The sequence below is a fragment of the Oncorhynchus kisutch genome, linkage group LG2, assembly GCF_002021735.2.
Source record: "Oncorhynchus kisutch isolate 150728-3 linkage group LG2, Okis_V2, whole genome shotgun sequence".
NCBI classification, from domain to species: domain Eukaryota; kingdom Metazoa; phylum Chordata; class Actinopteri; order Salmoniformes; family Salmonidae; genus Oncorhynchus; species Oncorhynchus kisutch.
Window position 1 is genome coordinate 65,322,630 of NC_034175.2, and position 22,657 is coordinate 65,345,286.

At 44.3% G+C, this 22,657-nt stretch overlaps 2 protein-coding genes across 4 annotated transcripts in view; one reads left to right on the forward strand and one right to left on the reverse strand.

Moving 5' to 3' along the window:
• The window catches only part of LOC109870237 (filamin A-interacting protein 1-like), a 28,524-nt gene extending 15,802 nt beyond the window's left edge, over positions 1–12,722 (forward strand). The window contains exons 1-2 of one of the 2 annotated variants that reach the window (XM_031800043.1): positions 7,712–7,859; positions 9,584–12,722. In XM_031800043.1, the coding sequence (XP_031655903.1) occupies positions 9,903–12,386 (2,484 nt within the window). In that variant the 5' untranslated portion in view covers positions 7,712–7,859; positions 9,584–9,902 and the 3' untranslated portion in view covers positions 12,387–12,722. Of the gene's footprint in view, positions 1–7,711; positions 7,860–9,583 lie in introns of those variants that run through there. The other variant, XM_020460647.2, reaches the window with a different exon arrangement.
• The window catches only part of cmss1 (cms1 ribosomal small subunit homolog), a 63,267-nt gene that overhangs the window by 28,323 nt on the left and 12,287 nt on the right, over positions 1–22,657 (reverse strand). Inside the window, exon 2 of one of the 2 annotated variants that reach the window (XM_031800055.1) lies at positions 4,844–4,955. The exons of the other annotated variant lie outside the window; for it this stretch is intronic. Within the exon in view, the coding sequence (XP_031655915.1) occupies positions 4,844–4,955 (112 nt within the window). The remainder of the gene's footprint in view (positions 1–4,843; positions 4,956–22,657) is intronic. 2 annotated transcript variants of the gene reach the window in all.

Consider the following 22,657-nt stretch of genomic DNA (forward strand, 5'->3'; position numbering starts at 1 on the left):
TGATATGCTATAGGTCAGGCCCTATTGGCCACGGGCATGTGATGCATACATGTGTCACCTAAAGAGAGCAAGGGCTGAGGGAATAGGGAATGTTTTGACTAAACAAACTAGGGATTTCGGTAAGTTAACTTTTCAGTCAGAGAAAAAAACACAAGAAACTAGAAATGGTTGTAATCATGTTGCAGCTTCAGCAACACAGACTGTTGCCACAAACACTGCTGCTGTGCTGTGGTCCCTGGTCGCTGCAGGAGGGAGGACAGAGAGACAATCACACAAACACTGCTGCTGTGCTGTGGTCCCTGGTCACTGCAGCAGGGAGGACAGAGAGACAACATGTGCCAGTCACACAGGCACCCGCTGTCCTTTTTTAAATAAAATGTTTGATTTATTTTTTTACACTACACGGCAAGTCCAAGCCCGGCCTAAATCAATTCCCTCCGGGCTACCTCGAGTAAATTGTGTGTCTTCATTATTTCAAACAGTGTGCTTAAAGTATCAGACAAGCTCAGTGCATATAGTTGATTTTATTCAAACACGGTGTGTTTAAATATGGAAAAATACATTTAAAAATGTCAACCAATCGATTGGTCGAAAGGACAGGGGTGGGGGGCATAGCACAGTAATACCTAGTAGGCAACAGGGATATTGATCCAGGAGGGGATTGAATGTCTCTATTCTGGGTACCAGTCTTTTTGGCTAACAGTACATTCCTTGCCACTCCATTTCATTGCCTAAGTGACTGGTCTTTTGGCAAATCTCAGGATTTATGGAGGAATTGGTTGTTGGAAATAACATCAACATAAAGTTAAAAATAAACCTTTAGCTGTTAGCTAGGATAGTATTTTGATGCTTAAAATCAAAGCAAAGGAGGTTTTGTGGTTGGAATTGCAGTATGTATTTAGTTTGAGAATTAAGGCATGAGCTAGCTGGTTTCATCTGGACAAACAAAACAATTGCTTAGCAACCGGATACCAGCATGTTCTGTGGAGAAAAAAAAAGAAGTGATATAGTTCCAAATATTTGGAAAATCGTTGTGATTGGAGGATAGCTGTGAGGGTCATTGAATCAGGAACAACTGTTAGTTAAAGAGACTGGTCCTCAGGCTAGAATGTCTCTTTTGTAACCAAGATGCTTGATCTTAACCTTGACATCTAGCCACTTAGCTAACAAGTTTGCTAACCAAATGCTGGAGCTTTAAACTGGATAGAATAGATTTGGCACATCTTAGATTTCTTATAGTTATGCTTAAAATTGACAGCATTTTAGGGACATGAAATCTTATCAAAATCTGTCCATATACACCCGCAGAAAGAATAGGACTAATTTCTTACATTTGAGAAGCAAGCACTTAGATATGGTCATTTTCACACTTTCATGAACTGTTTGGAAATTATGTAGAGTAAGGCAAGTGAAAATTCTATATCAGTATAGAGTGGGAAAGGGGCCATGGGTTTGGACAATTGATATGCCCTGCAGTAAATGAATTGTGTCAGTCTTGTCCAGCACCAGACTCTACACAGACCGTTACACCATAGCCAATCAGAGCTACAGTAGGGCTATATGCAAATAAGCCATTTGGCACACGGGCCTGTCATCATTCACTCTGAACTGGACTGTGTTACAGACAGTAGGGTCTGTCATCATTCACTCTGAACTGGACTGTGTTACAGACAGTAGGACCTGTCATCATTCACTCTGAACTGGACTGTGTGTTTACAGACAGTAGGGTCTGTCATCATTCACTCTGAACTGGACTGTGTTACAGACAGTAGGACCTGTCATCATTCACTCTGAACTGGACTGTGTGTTTACAGACAGTAGGGCCTGTCATCATTCACTCTGAACTGGACTGTGTTACAGACAGTAGGACCTGTCATCATTCACTCTGAACTGGACTGTGTGTTTACAGACAGTAGGGCCTGTCATCATTCACTCTGAACTGGACTGTGTGTTTACAGACAGTAGGGCCTGTCATCATTCACTCTGAACTGGACTGTGTGTTTACAGACAGTAGGGTCTGTCACACACAGATGTTCAGCGCACACACACGTGCATTCTACAGGACTCGGTCACACCCCAAACGTCCCCAACTCTCATGATCTCAAACGTCTGTCCCCAAATTGATGATAGTTATTGATCAGATGATCTTCTCATCAAAGCATGGCATCATCACCTAACAACCGATAGGCACTCCAAGTCCCCAAGGCAGAGGGAAAGATGAGTGAGTGAGAAAGGATTTCCCCCTTTTAAATCCGTGCTGGGTTAGACACCAAACAAAATGTTTTGCTTGCTCGTCCCGAGAGACTGGACACTGTAAACTTGGCCGAGTCGTCATGGAAACAGCCAGCTGTTCTGTCCGTCCAACATGCTTATGCATCCATCAGCCCAGCCAGTAATGTGTAAGGGATGTGGGGATCTCTCACTGCAAACTCACTCTGTCGGTCTAAACTGCTTGGTTCATTCAGATTAATACTAGTATGGTCTAAGATATTAGTTAATGACTTGATACAGGCAAAAACATGTGCATCCATAGTCTGAACTGCTGGGCTCATTCAGTTGCCTTGCGTAGAGGACTCTGAGGACAGGCTCTGGACTGTACCAAGCTCAAAATACACAGTCCCAAACCACGCAATAGTTTAGTCACAAAAACAGAGCAGTTCTAAATCACAAGTGAACACCCTGTGGAGAGGTTTGGCATGAAATGACTCGATGGAGAGTTGGATTTAATTAGGAAGAGAGCAGATTAGAGGCATTTAGGACTACAGGGAGCCCTTGACAGGCGCAACACTGATGGAGTAAAAGCCCAGATACACACCCACTGCTGACTAAGGCCTACTACCACTGGCAGGGACAAAAGACACGTACATATAGATAATTACAAACAGATACTGCATTGTACAAACATCTATCGGTTTCATAAAAGTCACAAGTGTTGTTTAAAAACCATTCTGTCCAATCGCCTGAGGTCTAGTATTATGTTAAGTAGAGTGGAAAACACGCAGCTACGACAGTGTACGATAACTAGTGAACAGCAGTTCACTGTGCATATCTGTTCAGCCTTCTAAATGACCCTGGAAAGGGATCAAGTGCTGGCCAACTGGTGAACTCATCAACCGTGGTTCAAAACAATTCTCTAAATGTCTAGAAATTCTACCTCTCAAACAGTGGAAAGAAGGCGACAGATCTACAAAGTATTCGAAAACAAATCCAATTTTGATAAACTCCCATATCTACTGGGTAAAATACCATAGTGTGCCATCACAGCAGCAAGATTTGTGACCTGTTACCACAAGAAAAGGTCAACCAGTGAAGAACAAACACCATTGTAAATATATGTTTACTTATTTTCCATTTTGTACTTTAACTATTTGCACATCGTTACAACGCTGTATATAGACATAATGACATTTGAAATGTCTTTATTCTTTTGGAACTTCTGAGTGTAATGTTTACTGTTCATTTGTATTGTTTATTTCACTTGTGTTTATTATCTACCTCACTTGCTTTGGCAATGTTAGCATATGTTTCCCATGCCAATAAAGCCCCTTGAATTGAGAGAGAAGGCAAGAGACCAAGAGAGAGACAAAGAAGAGGGAGAAAGACAGAAAGAGACCAAGAGAAAGAAGAGACCGAAAGAGAGAAACAACATGACAAAATGTAAAAAATATAAAAACAATGAGTGTCATTTATCCAAATTTGAAACGCTTATTCAAGGTTTCAAAGACCTCTCTGATGAGAGAAGGCTACCCGTCCTGTTGGGGGAGGACACAGAGAGCTTTGGGTTGGCAGCGCACTACATTGCTGCCTGCCATAAGTTGAGGGACAGTGTCTGACAGACCAATCAACCTGCACATGTCCTCTACTGTATGCTTATTGTTATTGTATGGTTATTTTGACCCTTGGTTATTCTTACTGTTGTCCTGTTGACAATTTGAATTCTTATTATTTTCATATTGTAAATATCCAAAGTAAGCTTTGGCAATATGTTCATTGTTACGTTATGCCAATAAAGTAAATTGAATTGAGAGCGAGAGCTCTTCTCATAACAGGCCTATTACGAGGAAGCCATGTTTGAGGGCTTTCCTGGAAATGCCTTTGAGGGCTCCAATCATCCGTGTAATTGTGGACAGGCAATGACGCAGCCAGACCCTCCTTGAAGGGAAACAGGACCCCATTAAACCCTGTGCTTAGAGTTAGTGGTCCTCTGAATACTTTCAAAAATACTTCCTCCCTTCCCTCTTCCTCCCTTCCTAGGATTTATATGTGTCTCGATCGGCAAGGCTTCAATTACATAGCTTTCTCCTATCCAGTGATGTCAGGGCATATAGGCTACTTATCGGATACTTCAAGGAAGGAACAACGTCTTCCTGAAGTATTTACAAGGCTGTGGATTGAATGAGGAGCACTGTCTGATCCGCACCTAATTCCTTCCGTTTCCAAATAATTGATTATGCAGTACTCTTTAGGTAGGAACAGGAGTGTTTCCCTGACCATGGGGCCTGAACAGGTAGAAGCCTAGGCTAATGGTCCAGGCAAAGTTTTACAGCAACGGGTTATAGAAATCAAATGTAAAAAGCTCTGTCTCTAGCTAACACACTTAGGAAGCAACAGTAGTAACACAACATCCAGTAGTTCCTACCGTCAGACTAAACTACAACCTGAAAGAATCATGGCTATTACAGCGTTGTAGCATACTGGAATTGGAGCCACATGCTGCTAATCAGATTGGTCCACGTTTAATGGATGTCACATGAGCGACTTCCTCGTGTGTGTGTGTGTGTGTGTGTGTGTCAATGGCCAGAGTTTGTCCTATGTTGACTAAATCGCAAACATACACACTCACCAACAGTCCCTTCTATAAATAGTGACATCTCCAGGGAACTGGGGGCCTTCAGGCGGTTTTGGAAATGCTTGTGTGATGACGGCATGTCACAGGGGACATATTTCACCCCCCCCTGTAAAAACAAAAGGGAGAAACATCCATTTCCTCTTCAGAGTAGATTGAGTGTTTAGCCACAACGCTGTGTTCCTCTAGAGCAACAGTTCCCATGAGGAACAGAGAGCGCTCCTAATGCATCTTTCTGTGAGTGAAATAAGGGGGAGATATCAGTATATGTATGTGTCAGTATATGTTTGAGTGCGTGACTCAGTATACAACAGAGTGTACAAAATACCTGCTCTATCTATGACAAGGGTCGACCAGGTGAATCCAGGTGAAAGCTATGATCCTTTATTGTTAAATCCACTTCGAATCAGTGAACGTGGAGAAGACAATTTAAAAAATGATTTTTAAGCCTTGAGAAATGGATTGTTCGTGTGTGCCATTCAGAGGGTGAATGGGCAAGACAGAAAAAAAGACTTAAGTGTGTTTGAAAGGGGTATGGTAATAGGTGCCAGGAGCACCAGTTGGATTGTGTCAAGAACTGCAACGCTGCTGGGTATTACATGCTCAACAGTTTCCCATGTGTATCAAGAATGGTCCACCACCCAAAGGACATCCTGCCAACTTGACAACTGTGAAAAGGATTGGAGTCAACATGGGCCAGTATCCCTGTGGAATGCTTTTGACACCTTGTAGTCCATGCACTGACGAATTGAGGCTGTTCTGAGGGCAAAAGGGGGGTGGGGTGCAACTCAATATTAGGAAGGTGTTCCTAATGTTTTGTACACTCAGTGTATGTAAGAGTATGTGTTTTTGAGAACATGTAACCACATGTACAGTACCAGTCAAAAGTTTGGACACAGTTATTCATTTATTATTATTATATATTTTTTTTAAACTTCCTACATTATAGAATAATAGTGAAGACGTCAAAACAATGAAATAACACATATGGAATCGTGTAATAACCAAAAAAAAGAGTTAAATCAAAATATATTTTATATGAGGTTCTTCAAAGTAGCCACCCCTTGCCTTGATGACAGCTTTGCAAACTTGGCATTCTCTCAACCAGCTTCATAAGGTAGTCACTTGGAATGCAACTGTTGAGGAGACTGCGTTATTTTTATTTTATTTTTTATTTTACCTTTATTTAACTAGGCAAGTCAGTTAAGAACAAATTCTTATTTTCTAGGAACAGTGGGGTAACTTCCTGTTCAGGGGCAGAACGACAGATTTGTACCTTGTCAGCTCGGGGATTTGAACTTGCAACCTTTCGGTTACTAGTCCAATGCTCTAACCACTAGGCTACCCTGCCTAGCCACTAGGCAGACCATTCATGGTTGAATTGCTGCAAAGAAACCACTACTAAAGGACACCAATAAGAAGAAGAGACTTGCTTGGGCCAAAAAAACACGAGCAACGGACATTAGATCAGTGGAAATCTGTCCTTTGGTCTGGCTAGTCCAAATGTGAGATTTTGGTTCCAACTGCTGTGTCTTTGTGAGATGCAGAGTAGGTGAACGAATGATCTCCGCATGCATGGTTCCCACTGTGAAGAATTGAGGAGGAGGTGTGATGGTGCTTTACTGGTGACACTGTCTATGATTTATTTAGAATTCAAGACACACTTAACCAGCATGGCTACCACAGCATTCTGCAGCGATACGCCATCTCACCTGGTTTGCGTTTAGTGGGACTATCATTTGTTTTCAACAGGACAATGACCCAACACACCTCCAGGCTGTGTAAGGGGTATTTTACCAAGAAGAAGAGTGATGGAGTGCTGCATCAGATGACCTGGCCTCCAGAATCACCCGACTTCAACCCAATTGAGATGGTTTGGGATGAGTTGGACTGTAGAGTGAAGGAAAAGCAGCCAACAAGTGCTCAGCATATGTGGGAACTTCTTCAAGACTGTTGGAAAAGCATTCCAGGTGAAGCTGGTTGAGAGAATTCCAATAGTGTGCAAAGCTGTCATCAAGGCAAAGGGTGGCTACTTGAAGAATCTCAAATATATTTTGATTTGGTTAACACTTCTTTGGTTACTACATAATTCCATGTGTGTTATTTCTTAGTTTTAATGTCTTCGCTATTATTCTACAATGTCCATTTTTTTTTTTTTTAATAAAGAAAACCCCTTGAATGAGTAGGTGTCCAAACTTTTGACTGGTATTGTGTGTGGTGTGCACAGTGTATTTTGTTGTGCGTGTTGTTCCTCGGCCAGGGTTCCTGAGGAGAAAGCATTTCTGTACACCTATAGAACACATTTTTTGGATTAGAGCTGCCATAGGCCTCACAATGCATCTGTCCCATATATTAGAAAGAGGGTGATGGAGAGAAAGAGACCATACCTATACACACACACGTGATTGCAGACCTATGATGATGTCATTCCTCAGTCAGGTTATCAGGCTCGGCGGCTAACACAAACGTGTAGCTCCACACACACAGCACTGTCCTTACTGTACTCTACACTAATGTGAGCGTTGCCAAGTAAGAACTTGTTAGAACTGAGATGGAGTGTGAGGTCCCTCTTCTATCATTCATTCTCTCTCGGAGTACACTCTCTTCCTCGGTCCTTCCCTTCAGCCTCTGGCATGGCTGCAACATGACCTCATCTGGAATGGGCTGATATCCAACACACAAATATATATGTTTGAATACAGAGATAAAAAAGTAACAAACATGACAAACACACATCTTTCAAAATGCATTCACAGACACACACACACACACACACACACACACACACACACACACACACACACACACACACACACAGGCTGTCAGAGCCCCTTATAAGGTCTTGTTGATGATGTAATGTGCTGTAGGGCTGTGCTGTCTGGCTGGGAGTGTGTTGAGAACACATCTCATAATGTTAGTTTTCTGCCTGGAATGACCACATTGCGAGTAACGCCGGGAAGGAGAGGTGGGTGAGCTGAGGGAACAGGAATTGATCCGAGACGTTACAGATAAGGTAGGAAGAAACCCAGATGAACTAAGGCAAATGCTACAGAATAGTCCCTTTAGTGTGTATGAGTGTGTGAAATGGTTTAGCCTACTTTTAGGTTCCGCAAATTCCTCCTAAAATTGCAAGTAATTATTTAGCTATCCAGTGATGGATTTCGATCTGCTCTTATTAGCCTACACATAGCCTAGATTTATGACACAAAATAATGGTAACATGCTAAATTAGGCTTAAAGTATTTGTCAAACACTCAAATTAAATTGCACCCATACATTTGACTTATCAGACAAGTCTAGGAAAAAAGACAGCCAGTCTAGAGAAAAGGTAGCCTATAACAGTAATACAGCTGCTAAATCATGATAAAATATTCCTCTTCATTGATATTACTAGAAATGATAGGCTACATTAGCCTACATATTCACACACAGACACACAAAATGTTGAGTATGGTTACTATCACGAATCACATTTACCGGTAGAGCGATGAGCTAATCCCAAACTCAGTTCACATTTCCCACAGCGCTCCTGGCATGGATTTTACAGCATTCCGAACCATGTTGGTGATAAATCATTTGGGAATTTTCAGTGAGAAGATGTGCCAAGTTGAAACGTATTAAGTTAAATAGCACTAATAGAGAACAGCATTCAGTTTTTCCATGAAGGAATCCTGTAAAAGTTCAAAATGAAGGGTAAATTTTGTGACCAGTTTGTCTAGCTACTGTAGAATTAGGCTGTGTTTTGGGCCTGTGTTTGTAAGAAAATCCCCATTGAGTACTGACAGTTATCAAGCTCATTAGCATTTCTGTACGGTCGTAAAACTTATGACATGCCAAGAAAATGCTCATAAAAACAACCAAATATTTAGAGAAAATAAACTACTAAATTGCATTGCAAATTAATCAAACATAATACATCAATGCAAGACCTCACAGAAAACGTCAGAACTCCTCAATGATGTAACTCCGCACGCTAGCCCTATAGAAACAAGGCATCCGTAACCACAAGACAAAAATTGAATATGAAATTAATGTTTTAGAAAAATGTCAACTTACATCAGCTTTGTGCATGCTAATGTCAGTGTGTGTGTCTGTGCGTGTATTTATGTGTAACATGTTTATGCCGATGTGTATGGTGAAACCTGGAGGACTTTGTAAATGTAGCCCGTCTGTAATTGCCTGTGGAACAAGGGAGAATTCCTATCAGAGTAAGTACACACACGGGCAGGACAAGATGCAGTAGAGAGGGTACTAAGGGGTAGAGGAAACCCTTAATTAACCAACAGCTCCCTGACCAAGCACCATCTGTCACACCAGTCAAAACATCCTTGTAAACACAGGGCCGTGGAGGCCGGAGGAAAATTAGATGGATAACACGCAGTTGTCCATCTAGGAACAGAGTTTGATCCTAGAGAGAGCACGGAGGGCCAGGGAACAGGGAGGAAATTATGTCTCCGTCAAGGACATGGTACATTTCCTGTCTGAACGTTAGCTCACCAGCTCAGTAGTGTACTGTAGTAGACAGAGGGAAAAGAGTGTGGGAGGACTTCCACATTGGAAAACATTGCATTCAGAGACAAATGCAGGCAGCCATTGCATGTCTTAATTGAATGTAAATGCTCGTAAACCTTGAACAGAAGTCTAGTTGTAGACGTTTAAATATGTTAGCCTACAGCACTAAGTTAAACCACACCTTTCAATATAAAACTACATTTTGTTTGTCTCCCTCTTCTACAGGCTGAAGGTGCTGCTCATCCAGGAGAAAGCCTATAGGGAAAGAAAGGAGGAAAAGAGCGAGAAAGAAGTCTCTGCTTTAAAGGAAGAGCTGACTAAACTCAAGTCTTTTGCATTGTTGGTCATTGATGAGCAGCAACACCTTACAGATCAGCTTTCACAGCAGAGCAAACGTGTCCAGGAACTGACGGACATTGACGGCCACGCCCAACAGGAGCTAAACTCCATCCATTCCAGGGCAAAGGAGCAGGAGCTTAAAGTAATTTGCTTGGAAGCAGAGTTACGCGAACAAGCTTCCCACTTCCACCTCAACCAGGAAGCCATGATGGCCAAACTGGCCACTGAGGATGCCCAGAACAGACAGCTGCGTCAGCGGTTGGCCGCCCTCAGCCGACAGCTGGATGAGCTGGAGGGGACAAGGAGCGCCCTCAAGAGGGCAGAGGAGGAGCTGCAGGAGCTAAGGGATAGGCTAAGCCATAGGGGAGAAGGGTGCACAACAACCTCTGGCTTGCTCTCAGAAGTGGAACAGCTGAGGAGGAGAGTGGTGGAGATGGAAGGAAACGACGAGGAGCTGATCCGCATGGGAGACCAATGCCGGGACCTAGACCGCAAACTGGGGAGGGAGTCCAGTCAGAGCCGAAGCCTGAAGGCCGAGGTGGACAAGCTGAATGATCGGATCAGTGACCTGGACAGACTGGAGGAGGCTCTGGGAAAAAGCAGGCAGGAGTGCAGTGCACTGAAGGGAAGCCTGGAGAAGGAGAGGGCCAGCACCAAGCAGCTGTCTGGAGAGCTGAATACCCTCAAGGTGCGGGTGAGGGAACTGGAAGTCATTGAGTGCCAGCTGGAAAGATCAGAGGGGGCGTTGAGACTGGACTTTGCCAAGTTGAGAACACTCACAGTGGTGTTGGTTGAAGAGAGGAAGAACATGGCCGAGAGAGCCAAGCAAACAGAAGAGAAACTCCAGGAGAAGAAGGATGGGAAACTGCAGGCTGAGCGTGACAGCGTGTCGACAGCCACAGAGAAACTAATTGAGGAGAGCCGCAAGGCACTGAGGTCTAAAGCAGAGCTAGAGGAGAGGATTCAGAGAGTGGCAAAAGACCGGGACGAGCTGCGGTTGAGGCTGAGGGCAGAGGAGGACAGGAGCGGGGTTCTGCAGAGCAAAGTTAGCACCATGAAAAAGATAATTCAGGTCCTGGAGGTCAAAGGGGGGGAGTTCTGTCAAGAAGTCAAGATCCCCCTGCTGGACAACACTAACCACTGCTACCAACAAGATGAGAATAAAGTCAAAGAACTCACCCAGGAGGTAGACAGACTGAGCAGGAGACTCATGCAGAAGGGAGTGGTGGAGGGTGAGCTGATGAAGGCCGAGGAGGACTTTGATTCCCTGGAGATGAGGTGGTTCAAGGAGCAGGAGAGAGCCAGGGCTCTGGCAGTGGAACTGGAGGAGTCCAGGAAGGAGGTCTCTAAGTACCAGCTGGCAGAGAAGAAGGAGAAAAACCAGGAGCACCTCCTCCTCAGTCGACTTCAGGAGGAGCAGGTCAGGTCTGTCCTCCTCAAAAGGGAGGTGGAGGCTCTCAAGGAGAAGGTCCAGTGGCTGATGGGGACGGAGGATTCCATCTGTCGAGTGCAAATGGACAGCTCTACCCTGCAGAAGAGGCTGACCCAGCAGGAGGTCAGGAACAGGGAGCTGGCCAGAGAGATGGAGGGACTGACCCATGAACTGGACAGGTACCGGCGAGTCAGCAAGAGCCTCCGGCCCGGCATGACTGGTCGACGCTTCTTAGACCTCCACCTGTCCACCAAGGAGGTGCAGACGGAGCCCGCAGACACCCTGCCACCTGACTACAAGAGCCTGTCTCCGCTGGCGCTCAGCTGTAAACTGTATGAGGAGATTGATGGAGAGGACCCAAATCAAAACGAGGATCTTGACCTTAAGTGCAACTCACCTCCGCTAACAAGCATTGAAAGCTTGAACCACCAAAACAGTAATGTGAGGCCATTCAGCAAACGTTCACCTAACGACAAGGACAACCCCCATACCATTAACGGCAAATTGTTACAGGGTAACTTTGTCCAGAAAGGAGATGTGACGCTTGCACACACCCCGGGGCAGTCCTTACACATCAAGGTAACGCCGGACCATGGGCACAACACGGCCACACTGGAGATCAGCAGCCCCACCGCCGACAATACCACATGCTATACCAGCACCGCAGTTATCCCCACCAGCGGAGCCCCACCAAAACAGAGATTCACCATCATCCCAAACGCTGCCATCTCCCCAGTGGCCAGAACAAAGAGCTCCCTGCCCCCAGAGGGATTTGGCAGCCCTGAAAGAGCCCTCTCCCCTCTCACCATGATCCCCATCACTGTAAACTCCCCAGACTCCTCCAGGTCAGCGTCACCTGACTACACCGGCTCTCCCATCCAGATGGTAACAGTCAGTACTGGATCGCTTGAATCCAGTGAGGTCATAGGTCAAGCCATGTTTCGTGTGAGCCCGGAGAGGCAGAACGGTTGGCAGCTCCAGAGGTCTAACAGCACTGGTCCCAGCGTCATCACCACAGAGGACAACAAGATCCACATCCATCTTGGGAGCCCCTATATCCAGTCGATTAACGGTATAACTCAGAGCCAGTCTGGGGGACCGTACCACACCCCCGGACAGGAACCAAGGACGCCAGTACTGACCAATGGCTGCCACATCAAAGGCGGCAGCAAGATCACCAGTAGCATCACCATAACCCCTGCCAACACCCCTGTCGCACGACCCTCATACATTACAGTAAGTTGCCCTTATGATTGAAACGCCCACCTCCATCCAGCCTCTAGTGACCTAGCTTCCCTTACCCAACCCTGAGTCCCTTTCACCAGAAAAGCAACAGAGCATCAGCCCTAACCAGCCTGTCTGAACAGCCACATCATCATCATAATAATAAGTGTATTGTTACATAACTGTGTGCATGAGAAAGCACTTATCTAATCCTGTCTGGACTCACACCTGCACTGAATGTGAAATGGTCACCTAAATCTATTCAAGCCTACTACTTACAAATATAGCCTCCCACATTTCTGATATGTGCATTTAATCATTCCCTATACCTTGTTATATTTAACCATTAAAAACAGTTTGGTTTCTTTTGTTGTTTCCCCTGTTGTCCATTTACTAAAGGCCATTTCCTAATTAATATGTGACTATAAGTCTAGGATATATTTTATATTTATATTACTTAGGCTAACCACGTTTGTTAATGAGGCTATATATTTTTCTGATGAGTCTCATTCACTGTGAAATAGTTAAACAATGTTTACATGTGCACCAATATGACGCATATAAAAAACATCATATCCTGGGGCATCCCGAGTGGCGCAGCGGTTAAAGCACTGCATTGAAGTGCTAGAGGTGTCACTACAGACCCGGATTCAATCCCGGGCTGTATCACAACCGGCCGTGATCGGGAGTCCCATAGGGTTCACCTCCCAAGCCCTTTGGGGAGTTGCAACGATGAGACAAGATTGAAATTGGGGAGAAAAAGGGTTAGGAGAAACCTGCGGGATAAATTTGCGGGTTTCACGCACCAGCTAAGCTTCTGGGAGAGCACAATGGTTCCCTTTCGATTAGTTATTAAACCCGGATAAGATGTCTGGGATATGCGGATCTTAGACTGGATACTGTGGCATGTAAACATCTTATCCCATTTACTGCGGTCTATGCAGGCTCAGTTTTGCATATCATGGATGACAAACAAATCACTTCAAAACTAGGCTACCTGCACAGTTCCATCCACCATTATAATTCCATAATCATGTATTTTGCTGATCCTCCATACTGGACCGTATAGACTACTGGCTACTTTCACCCATAACTTAGAGAACGTTCTGCTAATCATTTTGGATATTTGGTAGGGAAATGTATGATTTCCGACATTTGGTAGACTATAGTTTGTCAACTATAGTTAGATACATGCAGCTTCTCTTCTGTCACAACCGGTTGCCCTTTGAGACTAAATAAAGTGGTGCTCAACAGAACGTCTTAATTGATAGAATGAATGCATTAGTAATGTAGTTAACACCGGTAAAGTTCTGTTTTGAATCTCATCACGGACAGCTTTAGCATTTTAGTTAATTAGCAACTGTAACTACTTCATAGCTACTTTGCATGTTAGCTAACCCTTTTAGGAAACCCTTCCCCTTCAACTCCTAAACTTAACCCTAACCCCTAACCCAGCTAACATTAGCCAGCTACCTAGAATTCGTAACATATTGTACATTTTGCACATTCATAAAATATAATAATGAATTGTAATTTGTAACATATCATACGAAACGGTGTCCCCGATTTACTTACAGAATAATACAAAATGTTCTGAGACTAGGTTGTTTGTGCTATTGAAATACTGTCTACTTGCAATACTGTCAAAGACAACACATTACAGACACATTCACATTTTTTCAAGAGAGGCTGAAAGAAATCATTTCTCCACTCCTGTTCCCAAGACAAAATTAACATTTATTCTATAATGTTACTGCAAGAAATGCAATATTCTGCAGGAGTTAATATTATATTATGCTTCATGTGAGAGGTTATAGGCCTCCATATTTCACATACTATTCCATTTAACTCATATGAACTTAAATGAGGAATATTCTGTTTATTCATGGCTACAGGGATACTTGCGGGTGGGATATCAAAAGGTGCATGTAAACAGCTTACCCCAAATAAGACCTGAATAGTGACGAGTTACTATTAAGAATACTGAGCGCATGTAAACGTGGTCCTTGTAACTCCGAAATAGTTGAAAATAGCAGTTGGAATTTGGATATTGTTTTTAATGCTCTCAATTTTAATACTCACTGAGACCTAAAAGATCAACTTTTCAACCTCATTTTGCATTATCTACAGCACAATACCTGTGTCAATAATGTGATGTGATAACAGTACATTTAAGTTTTGTGGGGAAAAAATTCACTAAAAAGTTCTACCCGATGACATTTTTTTATACTGTTATTTTCAAACACTGACATTAGAGATGGCGTAGGGAGCAAGAAAATCCCCTCCCTTGGGCTAGAAACAACTTCCAGGTTTTGAAAATCACCGTCTTTTACCTTTAATCCTGCCCAGTGACCTCACAGAAGCATTTTTCTTTAGGACTTTCTTCTTATCTTTTTAACCACAGATCATATAAATGTGCTGTTTTCACATACGCAGACAATGGTTTGGTGCTAGAGATAATGAATGAGGTTGAAAAGTGTCAGAATTGATTTTTAACACAGAGGATGGTAAAATCCTCTGTGTTAAGAGGCTCACAAACCAATAGGGATTAATGGGACAGAAACAAACTGCAGTAAATTCCAACATGTGTGCGCTTGGATCAGTGAGATTCACAGGCTGATGTCATCACCAATTCATCTCTACCACACCACAACCCCAGCATGAGCATATGCGTGTATTCTCTGTAGGCCCGTGTGTAAGTGTGGCGGCTGCAGTCATATTCAATGAAACACAGGAAATCTCAGCTCAGATAAAAAGCACTGTGTAGTAGACTAGAGCAAAGGGGAACAGCACTGTGAAGTAGACTAGAGCAAAGGGCAACACTGTGTAGTAGACTAGAGCAAAGGGGGGAAGCACTGTGTAGTAGACTAGAGCAAAGGAGAACAGCACTGAAGTAGACTAGAGCAAAGGGGGGCAGCACTGTGTAGTAGACTAGAGCAAAGGGGGGCAGCACTGTGTAGTAGACTAGAGCAAAGGGGGGCAGCACTGTGTTGTAGACTAGAGCAAAGGGGGGCAGCACTGTGTAGTAGACTAGAGCAAAGGGGGGCAGCACTGTGTAGTAGACTAGAGCAAAGGGGGGCAGCACTGTGTAGTAGACTAGAGCAAAGGGGGGCAGCACTGTGTAGTAGACTAGAGCAAAGGGGGGCAGCACTGTGAAGTAGACTAGAGCGAAGGGAAGGGGGGGGGGGGGCGCACCTGGGGAACTTTAACTGAGTACTCAGTGAGGTTAGGCCTACTTTATATGGTAACATTTTTTCCCAAACGTGATCTATTTCGAGGATCAGTGTTCCAATGTGAAAATAAATAAACTGAATTTGTAGCCTTATTTGGGCATGCAATTCAACCACAAACAAACATATCGCCTAAGCCGAGATAGTCAAGGATAAGAAGCACACACAAAGTTGTGACGGAGACAGACACAGAGCATACGTACTCTACAGAGGGAAGTAAGGAATAGTACTTTTAAGCTTCAAAGAAAAAGGGCTCCCGAGTTGTGCAGTGGTCTGAGTGCTAGAGGCGTCACTACAGACCCTGGTTCGAATCAGTGGTGCATAATTGGCCCAGCGTCGTCCGGGTTAGGGTTAAGCCGGCCTAGGCAGTCATCGTAAATAAGAATTTGTTCTTAACTGACTTGCCTAGTTAAATAAAGGTAAAAAAATCTCAAAGAAAAGGAAGACTCAGCTGAAGAACAGAGAAACAGACTTCTAATGCAGTATCCTGTATCTATGGTGACAAGCTGAATCCTACCATTATAACACCAGAGGAGAGAAGACTAGCTGGGAGCCATCAGGAGCAGACAGACAGAACCTGACATAGACGGAGCGTTTCCAGTGCCTATGATATCACTTGGCGAGGCCGTGACCAGGCCTGATGACATTTTGGAACGATTATGGCTTAACTCAGACCATACATCAGATACCTTACAGCCACAAACTCAGTCAGTCAGTCAGAATGTTAAGGACTCATGTTAAAAGGAACCACCAGCTTTCATATGTTCTCATGTTCTGAGCAAGGAACGGTAACTTTTATACATGGCACATATTGCACTTTTACTTTCTTCTCCAACACTGTGTTTTTGCATTGTTTAAACCAAATTGAACATGTTTCATAATTTTTTATTTATCGGTTATTTTTTAGTTTTTTATCCATTATAAAAATAAAAAAAATTGAGGCTAAATTTATCTTATTGATGTATTATATTGCGTTAAAATAAGTGTTCATTCAGTATTGTTGTAATTGTCATGATTACAAATATATATTTTTTTAATATATATTTATTTTAAATCGGTATCGGCTGTTTTTGGTCTTCCAATAATCGTATCGGCGGTGGAAAATCATAGTCGGTCGACTTCTAACCAGAACCCACTGGATTCTCCAATTATATTGAATGAACTACAGGACTAAATACAAACCCTCCAACCCAAAAAGGCCTGTGATGTTGATGGTATCCTCAATGAATTGATAAAATACACAGACCACAAATTCCAATTGGCTATACTAAAACTCTAACATCATCCTTAGCTCTGGCATCTTCCCCAATATTTGGAACCAAGGACTGATCACCCCAATCCACAAAAGTGGAGACGAATTTGACCCCAATAACAGTGGGATATGCATCAACGGCAACCTTCGAAAAAAATCCACTGCATTATCATTAATAGCAGACTCATACATTTCCTCAGCGAAAACAATGTACTGAGCAAATGTCAAATTGGCTTTTTATCAAACAGACCACGTATTCACCGTGCATATCCTAATTGACAAACAAACGCAAAATATTCTCATGCTTTGATGAATTCAAAAAAGCATTTGAATCAATTTGGAATGATGGTCTGCTATACAAATTGATGGAAAGTGGTGTTGGGGGAAAAACATGACATTGCACCCAGCCTCACCCTACTAGAATCTGAAGTCAAGCTAAAAATACTTCAAATCAGTTATAGAACCCATTGCCCTTTATTGTTGTGAGGTCTGGGGTCTGCTCACCAACCAAAAATTCACAAAATGGGACAAAGCATTCACCAAACATATCCTCCGCTTAACGTAAAACACTAAATAATGCATGCAGTGCAGAATTAGGCCGATGCCCGTCAATTATCAAAATTCAGAAAAGAGACATTACATTTTAAGTGGTTGTAGAATTTAACGATTCCAAAACCTTCCATAACAAAGCCATCACCTACAGAGAGATGAACCTGGAGAAGAGTCCCCTAAGCAAACTGGTCCTGGACAGCAACACAATTAGACCCAACCAAAATCATGAGAAAAGAAAAAGATTGTTAATTACTTGACACATTGGAAAGAACTAACAAAAAAAATAGGAAACTATAATGCTATTTGGCCATAAACAGAGTGTACACAGTGGCAGAAAGAAATCTTTGACTAGGGATGCACAATATATCGGTGAGCATATCGGAATCGGACGTAATTCGCAAAAAATGCTCATACCGCTGCTGCCATTTCAATGGCATTTGAGAACATGTTTGAAACATGAACACACTCCTAGTGCAATTCGCACAACTGACTGGAGAAATAAGCTCATCAACTGTGTCTGCAGCAGACGTGACACCCTCTGTCATGGCATTGAAACACCTGCTCAACAAAACCGCCGACAGACCAAGGGGTTAAAACTTACAAAAGTACTCGAGGCTGTGAACAAGCGATTTGGTGGTATTCTCTCTGAGCCTCTTTACTGTGTCGCACCATGCTCGATGCTAGGTACAAGGACCACTACTTCTTTAACAGGCATTCTCTCTGAGCCTCTTTACTGTGTCGCCACCATGCTCGATGTTAGGTACAAGGACCACTACTTCTTTAACAGGCATTCTCTCTGAGCCTCTTTACTGTGTCGCCACCATGCTCGATGCTAGGTACAAGGACCACTACTTCTTTAACAGGCATTCTCTCTGAGCCTCTTTACTGTGTCACCACCATGCTCGATGTTAGGTACAAGGACCACTACTTCTTTAACAGGCATTCTCTCTGAGCCTCTTTACTGTGTCGCCACCATGCTCGATGTTAGGTACGAGGACAGCTACTTCGATGCAGACAAGAAACAGGGTTATACGTGAAATGTTACATAGACAAAATGGAAACTAACATATTGACAGTGCGCACCGAGGCCACGGACAGACAGAGCTGAAACTTCACTGCTTGACATGTATGATGAAATCCTGGTTGAGAATGAAACGACTGAACAAATGAACAATGAAACAGCACAGCAAGTAAGTGAAAGAAATAGGTTTTGATTATGTTTTACTGGTAATGGGGACATACGTAAACACCAACAAAATAACTTTTTGGTCAGTGTGGTATGGTGTGTAACTTTAATTTAACCAGGCAAGTCAGTTAAAAACAATATCTTAGTTACAATGACGGCCTACCCCGGATGAAGCTGGGCCAATTGTGTGCCGCCCTATGGGACTTCCAATCATGGCCGGATGTGATACAGCCTGGATTCGAACCAGGTACTGACACCTCTTGCACTGAGATGCAGTGCCTTAGACTGCTGCGTCCATTAGTGTGTGTTAACTATTTAACTGTACTAGAATGCTTAAAAAAGGCTGCTAAAATTTTAAATATTGGTTATCGGTATTGTTGTTTTTTTATGGCAAGGAAAATATTGGATATCGGTATCGACTAAAAATGTCATATCGGTGCATCACCATCTTTGACTATGTACAAACTCAGTGAACATAGCCATGCTATTTAGAAAGGATGCTGTAGGCAGACCTGGCTCTCAAGAGAAGACAGGCTATGTGCACATTGCCCATAAAATGAGATGTAAACTGAGCTGCACTCCCTAACCTCCTGTCAAATGTATGACCATATTAGATGACACAGATCCACAAAGAATTCGAAAACCAACCAAATTTGAATAACTCCCATATCTACTGGGTGTGCCATCACAACAGCAATATTTGTGACCTGTTTCCACAAGAAAAGGGCAACCAGTGAAGAACAAACTCCATTGTAAATACAACTTATATGTTTATTTATTTTCCCTTTTGTACTTTATTTGCACATCATTACAACACTGTATATAGACATAATGACATTTGAAATGTCTTTATTCTTTTGGAACTTCTGTGAGTGAAATGTTTACTGTTAATATTATTGTTTGTTATTTACTTCACTTGCTTTGGCAATGTTAACATATGTTCCCAATGCCAATAAAGCCATTAAATTGAATTGAAATTGACACGGGGAAATGGAGAGACACAGGGAGATGGGGGGGGGGGGGGGGGGGGGGGGGGGGGTAAATGAGATGGCTATAGACACAGGGAGATGGGGGGGGGGGGGGGGGGGTGAATGAGATGGCTATAGACACAGGGAGATATGGGGGGGGGGGGTAAATGAGATGGCTATAGACACAGGGAGATGGGGGGGGGGGGGTAAATGAGATGGCTATAGACACAGGGAGATGGGGGGGGGGGGGGGGTAAATGAGATGGCTATAGACACAGGGAGATGGGGGGGGGGGTAAATGAGATGGCTATAGACACAGGGAGATGGAGGGGGGGTAAATGAGATGGCTATAGACAGGGAGATGGAGGGGGGGTAAATGAGATGGCTATAGACAGGGAGATGGAGGGGGGGTAAATGAGATGGCTATAGACAGGGAGATGGAGGGGGGGTAAATGAGATGGCTATAGACAGGGAGATGGAGGGGGGGTAAATGAGATGGCTATAGACAGGGAGATGGAGGGGGGGGTAAATGAGATGGCTATAGACAGGGAGATGGAGGGGGGGTAAATGAGATGGCTATAGACAGGGAGATGGAGGGGGGGGTAAATGAGATGGCTATAGACAGGGAGATGGAGGGGGGGGTAAATGAGATGGCTATAGACAGGGAGATGGAGGGGGGGTAAATGAGATGGCTATAGACAGGGAGATGGAGGGGGGGGTAAATGAGATGGCTATAGACAGGGAGATGGAGGGGGGGGTAAATGAGATGGCTATAGACAGGGAGATGGAGGGGGGGGTAAATGAGATGGCTATAGACAGGGAGATGGAGGGGGGGGTAAATGAGATGGCTATAGACAGGGAGATGGAGGGGGGGTAAATGAGATGGCTATAGACAGGGAGATGGAGGGGGGGTAAATGAGATGGCTATAGACAGGGAGATGGAGGGGGGGTAAATGAGATGGCTATAGACAGGGAGATGGAGGGGGGGTAAATGAGATGGCTATAGACAGGGAGATGGAGGGGGGGTAAATGAGATGGCTATAGACAGGGAGATGGAGGGGGGGTAAATGAGATGGCTATAGACAGGGAGATGGAGGGGGGGTAAATGAGATGGCTATAGACAGGGAGATGGAGGGGGGGGGTAAATGAGATGGCTATAGACAGGGAGATGGGGGGGGGTAAATGAGATGGCTATAGACAGGGAGATGGAGGGGGGGTAAATGAGATGGCCATAGACAGGGAGATGGAGGGGGGGGTAAATGAGATGGCTATAGACAGGGAGATGGAGGGGGGGGTAAATGAGATGGCTATAGACAGGGAGATGGAGGGGGGGGTAATGAGATGGCTATCGACAGGGAGATGGAGGGGGGGTAAATGAGATGGCTATAGACAGGGAGATGGAGGGGGGGTAAATGAGATGGCTATAGACAGGGAGATGGAGGGGGGGGTAAATGAGATGGCTATAGACAGGGAGATGGAGGGGGGGGTAAATGAGATGGCTATAGACAGGGAGATGGAGGGGGGGTAAATGAGATGGCTATAGACAGGGAGATGGAGGGGGGGTAAATGAGATGGCTATAGACAGGGAGATGGAGGGGGGGTAAATGAGATGGCTATAGACAGGGAGATGGAGGGGGGGTAAATGAGATGGCTATAGACAGGGAGATGGAGGGGGGGTAAATGAGATGGCTATAGACAGGGAGATGGAGGGGGGGTAAATGAGATGGCTATAGACAGGGAGATGGAGGGGGGTAAAGAGATTAAAGGAGAGGAGGGGGGTAAATGAGATGGCTATAGACAGGGAGATGGAGGGGGGGGTAAATGAGATGGCTATAGACAGGGAGGATGGAGGGGGGGGTAAATGAGATGGCTATAGACAGGGAGATGGAGGGGGGGGGTAAATGAGATGGCTATAGACAGGGAGATGGAGGGGGGGGTAAATGAGATGGCTATAGACAGGGAGATGGAGGGGGGGGTAAATGAGATGGATATAGACAGGGAGATGGAGGGGGGGTAAATGAGATGGATATAGACAGGGAGATGGAGGGGGGGTAAATGAGATGGATATAGACAGGGAGATGGAGGGGGGGTAATGAGATGGATATAGACAGGGAGATGGAGGGGGGGTAAATGAGATGGATATAGACAGGGAGATGGAGGGGGGGTAAATGAGATGGATATAGACAGGGAGATGGAGGGGGGGTAAATGAGATGGATATAGACAGGGAGATGGAGGGGGGGTAAATGAGATGGATATAGACAGGAGATGGAGGGGGGGTAAATGAGATGGATATAGACAGGGAGATGGAGGGGGGGGTAAATGAGATGGATATAGACAGGGAGATGGAGGGGGGGGTAAATGAGATGGATATAGACAGGGAGATGGGAGGGGGGGTAAATTGAGATGGATATAGACCGGGATATGGAAGTGGGTAAGAGTGGGAGATGATAGAAGAAAGGGAAAAAAAAAAAGATGGGGTGGGGTAAATGAGATGGATATAACAGGGAAAGATGGAGGGGGGGTAGTGAGAATGGATATAGACAGGGAGATGGAGGGGGTGGTAAATGAAGATGGATATAGACAGGGAGATGGAAGGGGGGGGTAATGAGATGGATATAGACAGGGAGATGGATGAGGGGGGGGTAAATGAGAATGGATATAGACAGGGAGATGGATGGGGGGGTATGAGAATGGATATTAGAACAGGGGAGATGGAGGGGGGGGTAAATGAGATGGATAAATAGACAGGGACGATGGTAGGGGGGGCGTAAATGAAGATGGATATAGACGGGAGATGGAGGGGGGTAAAATGAGATGGATAATAGACAGGGAGATGGAAGGGGGGGGTAAATGAGATGGATATAGACAGGGAGATGGAGGGGGGGTAAATGAGATGGATATAGACAGGGAGATGGAGGGGGGGTAAATGAGATGGATATAGACAGGGAGATGGAGGGGGGGTAAATGAGATGGATATAGACAGGGAGATGGAGGGGGGGGTAAATGAGATGGATATAGACAGGGAGATGGAGGGGGGGTAAATGAGATGGATATAGACAGGGAGATGGAGGGGGGGTAAATGAGATGGATATAGACAGGGAGATGGAGGGGGGTAA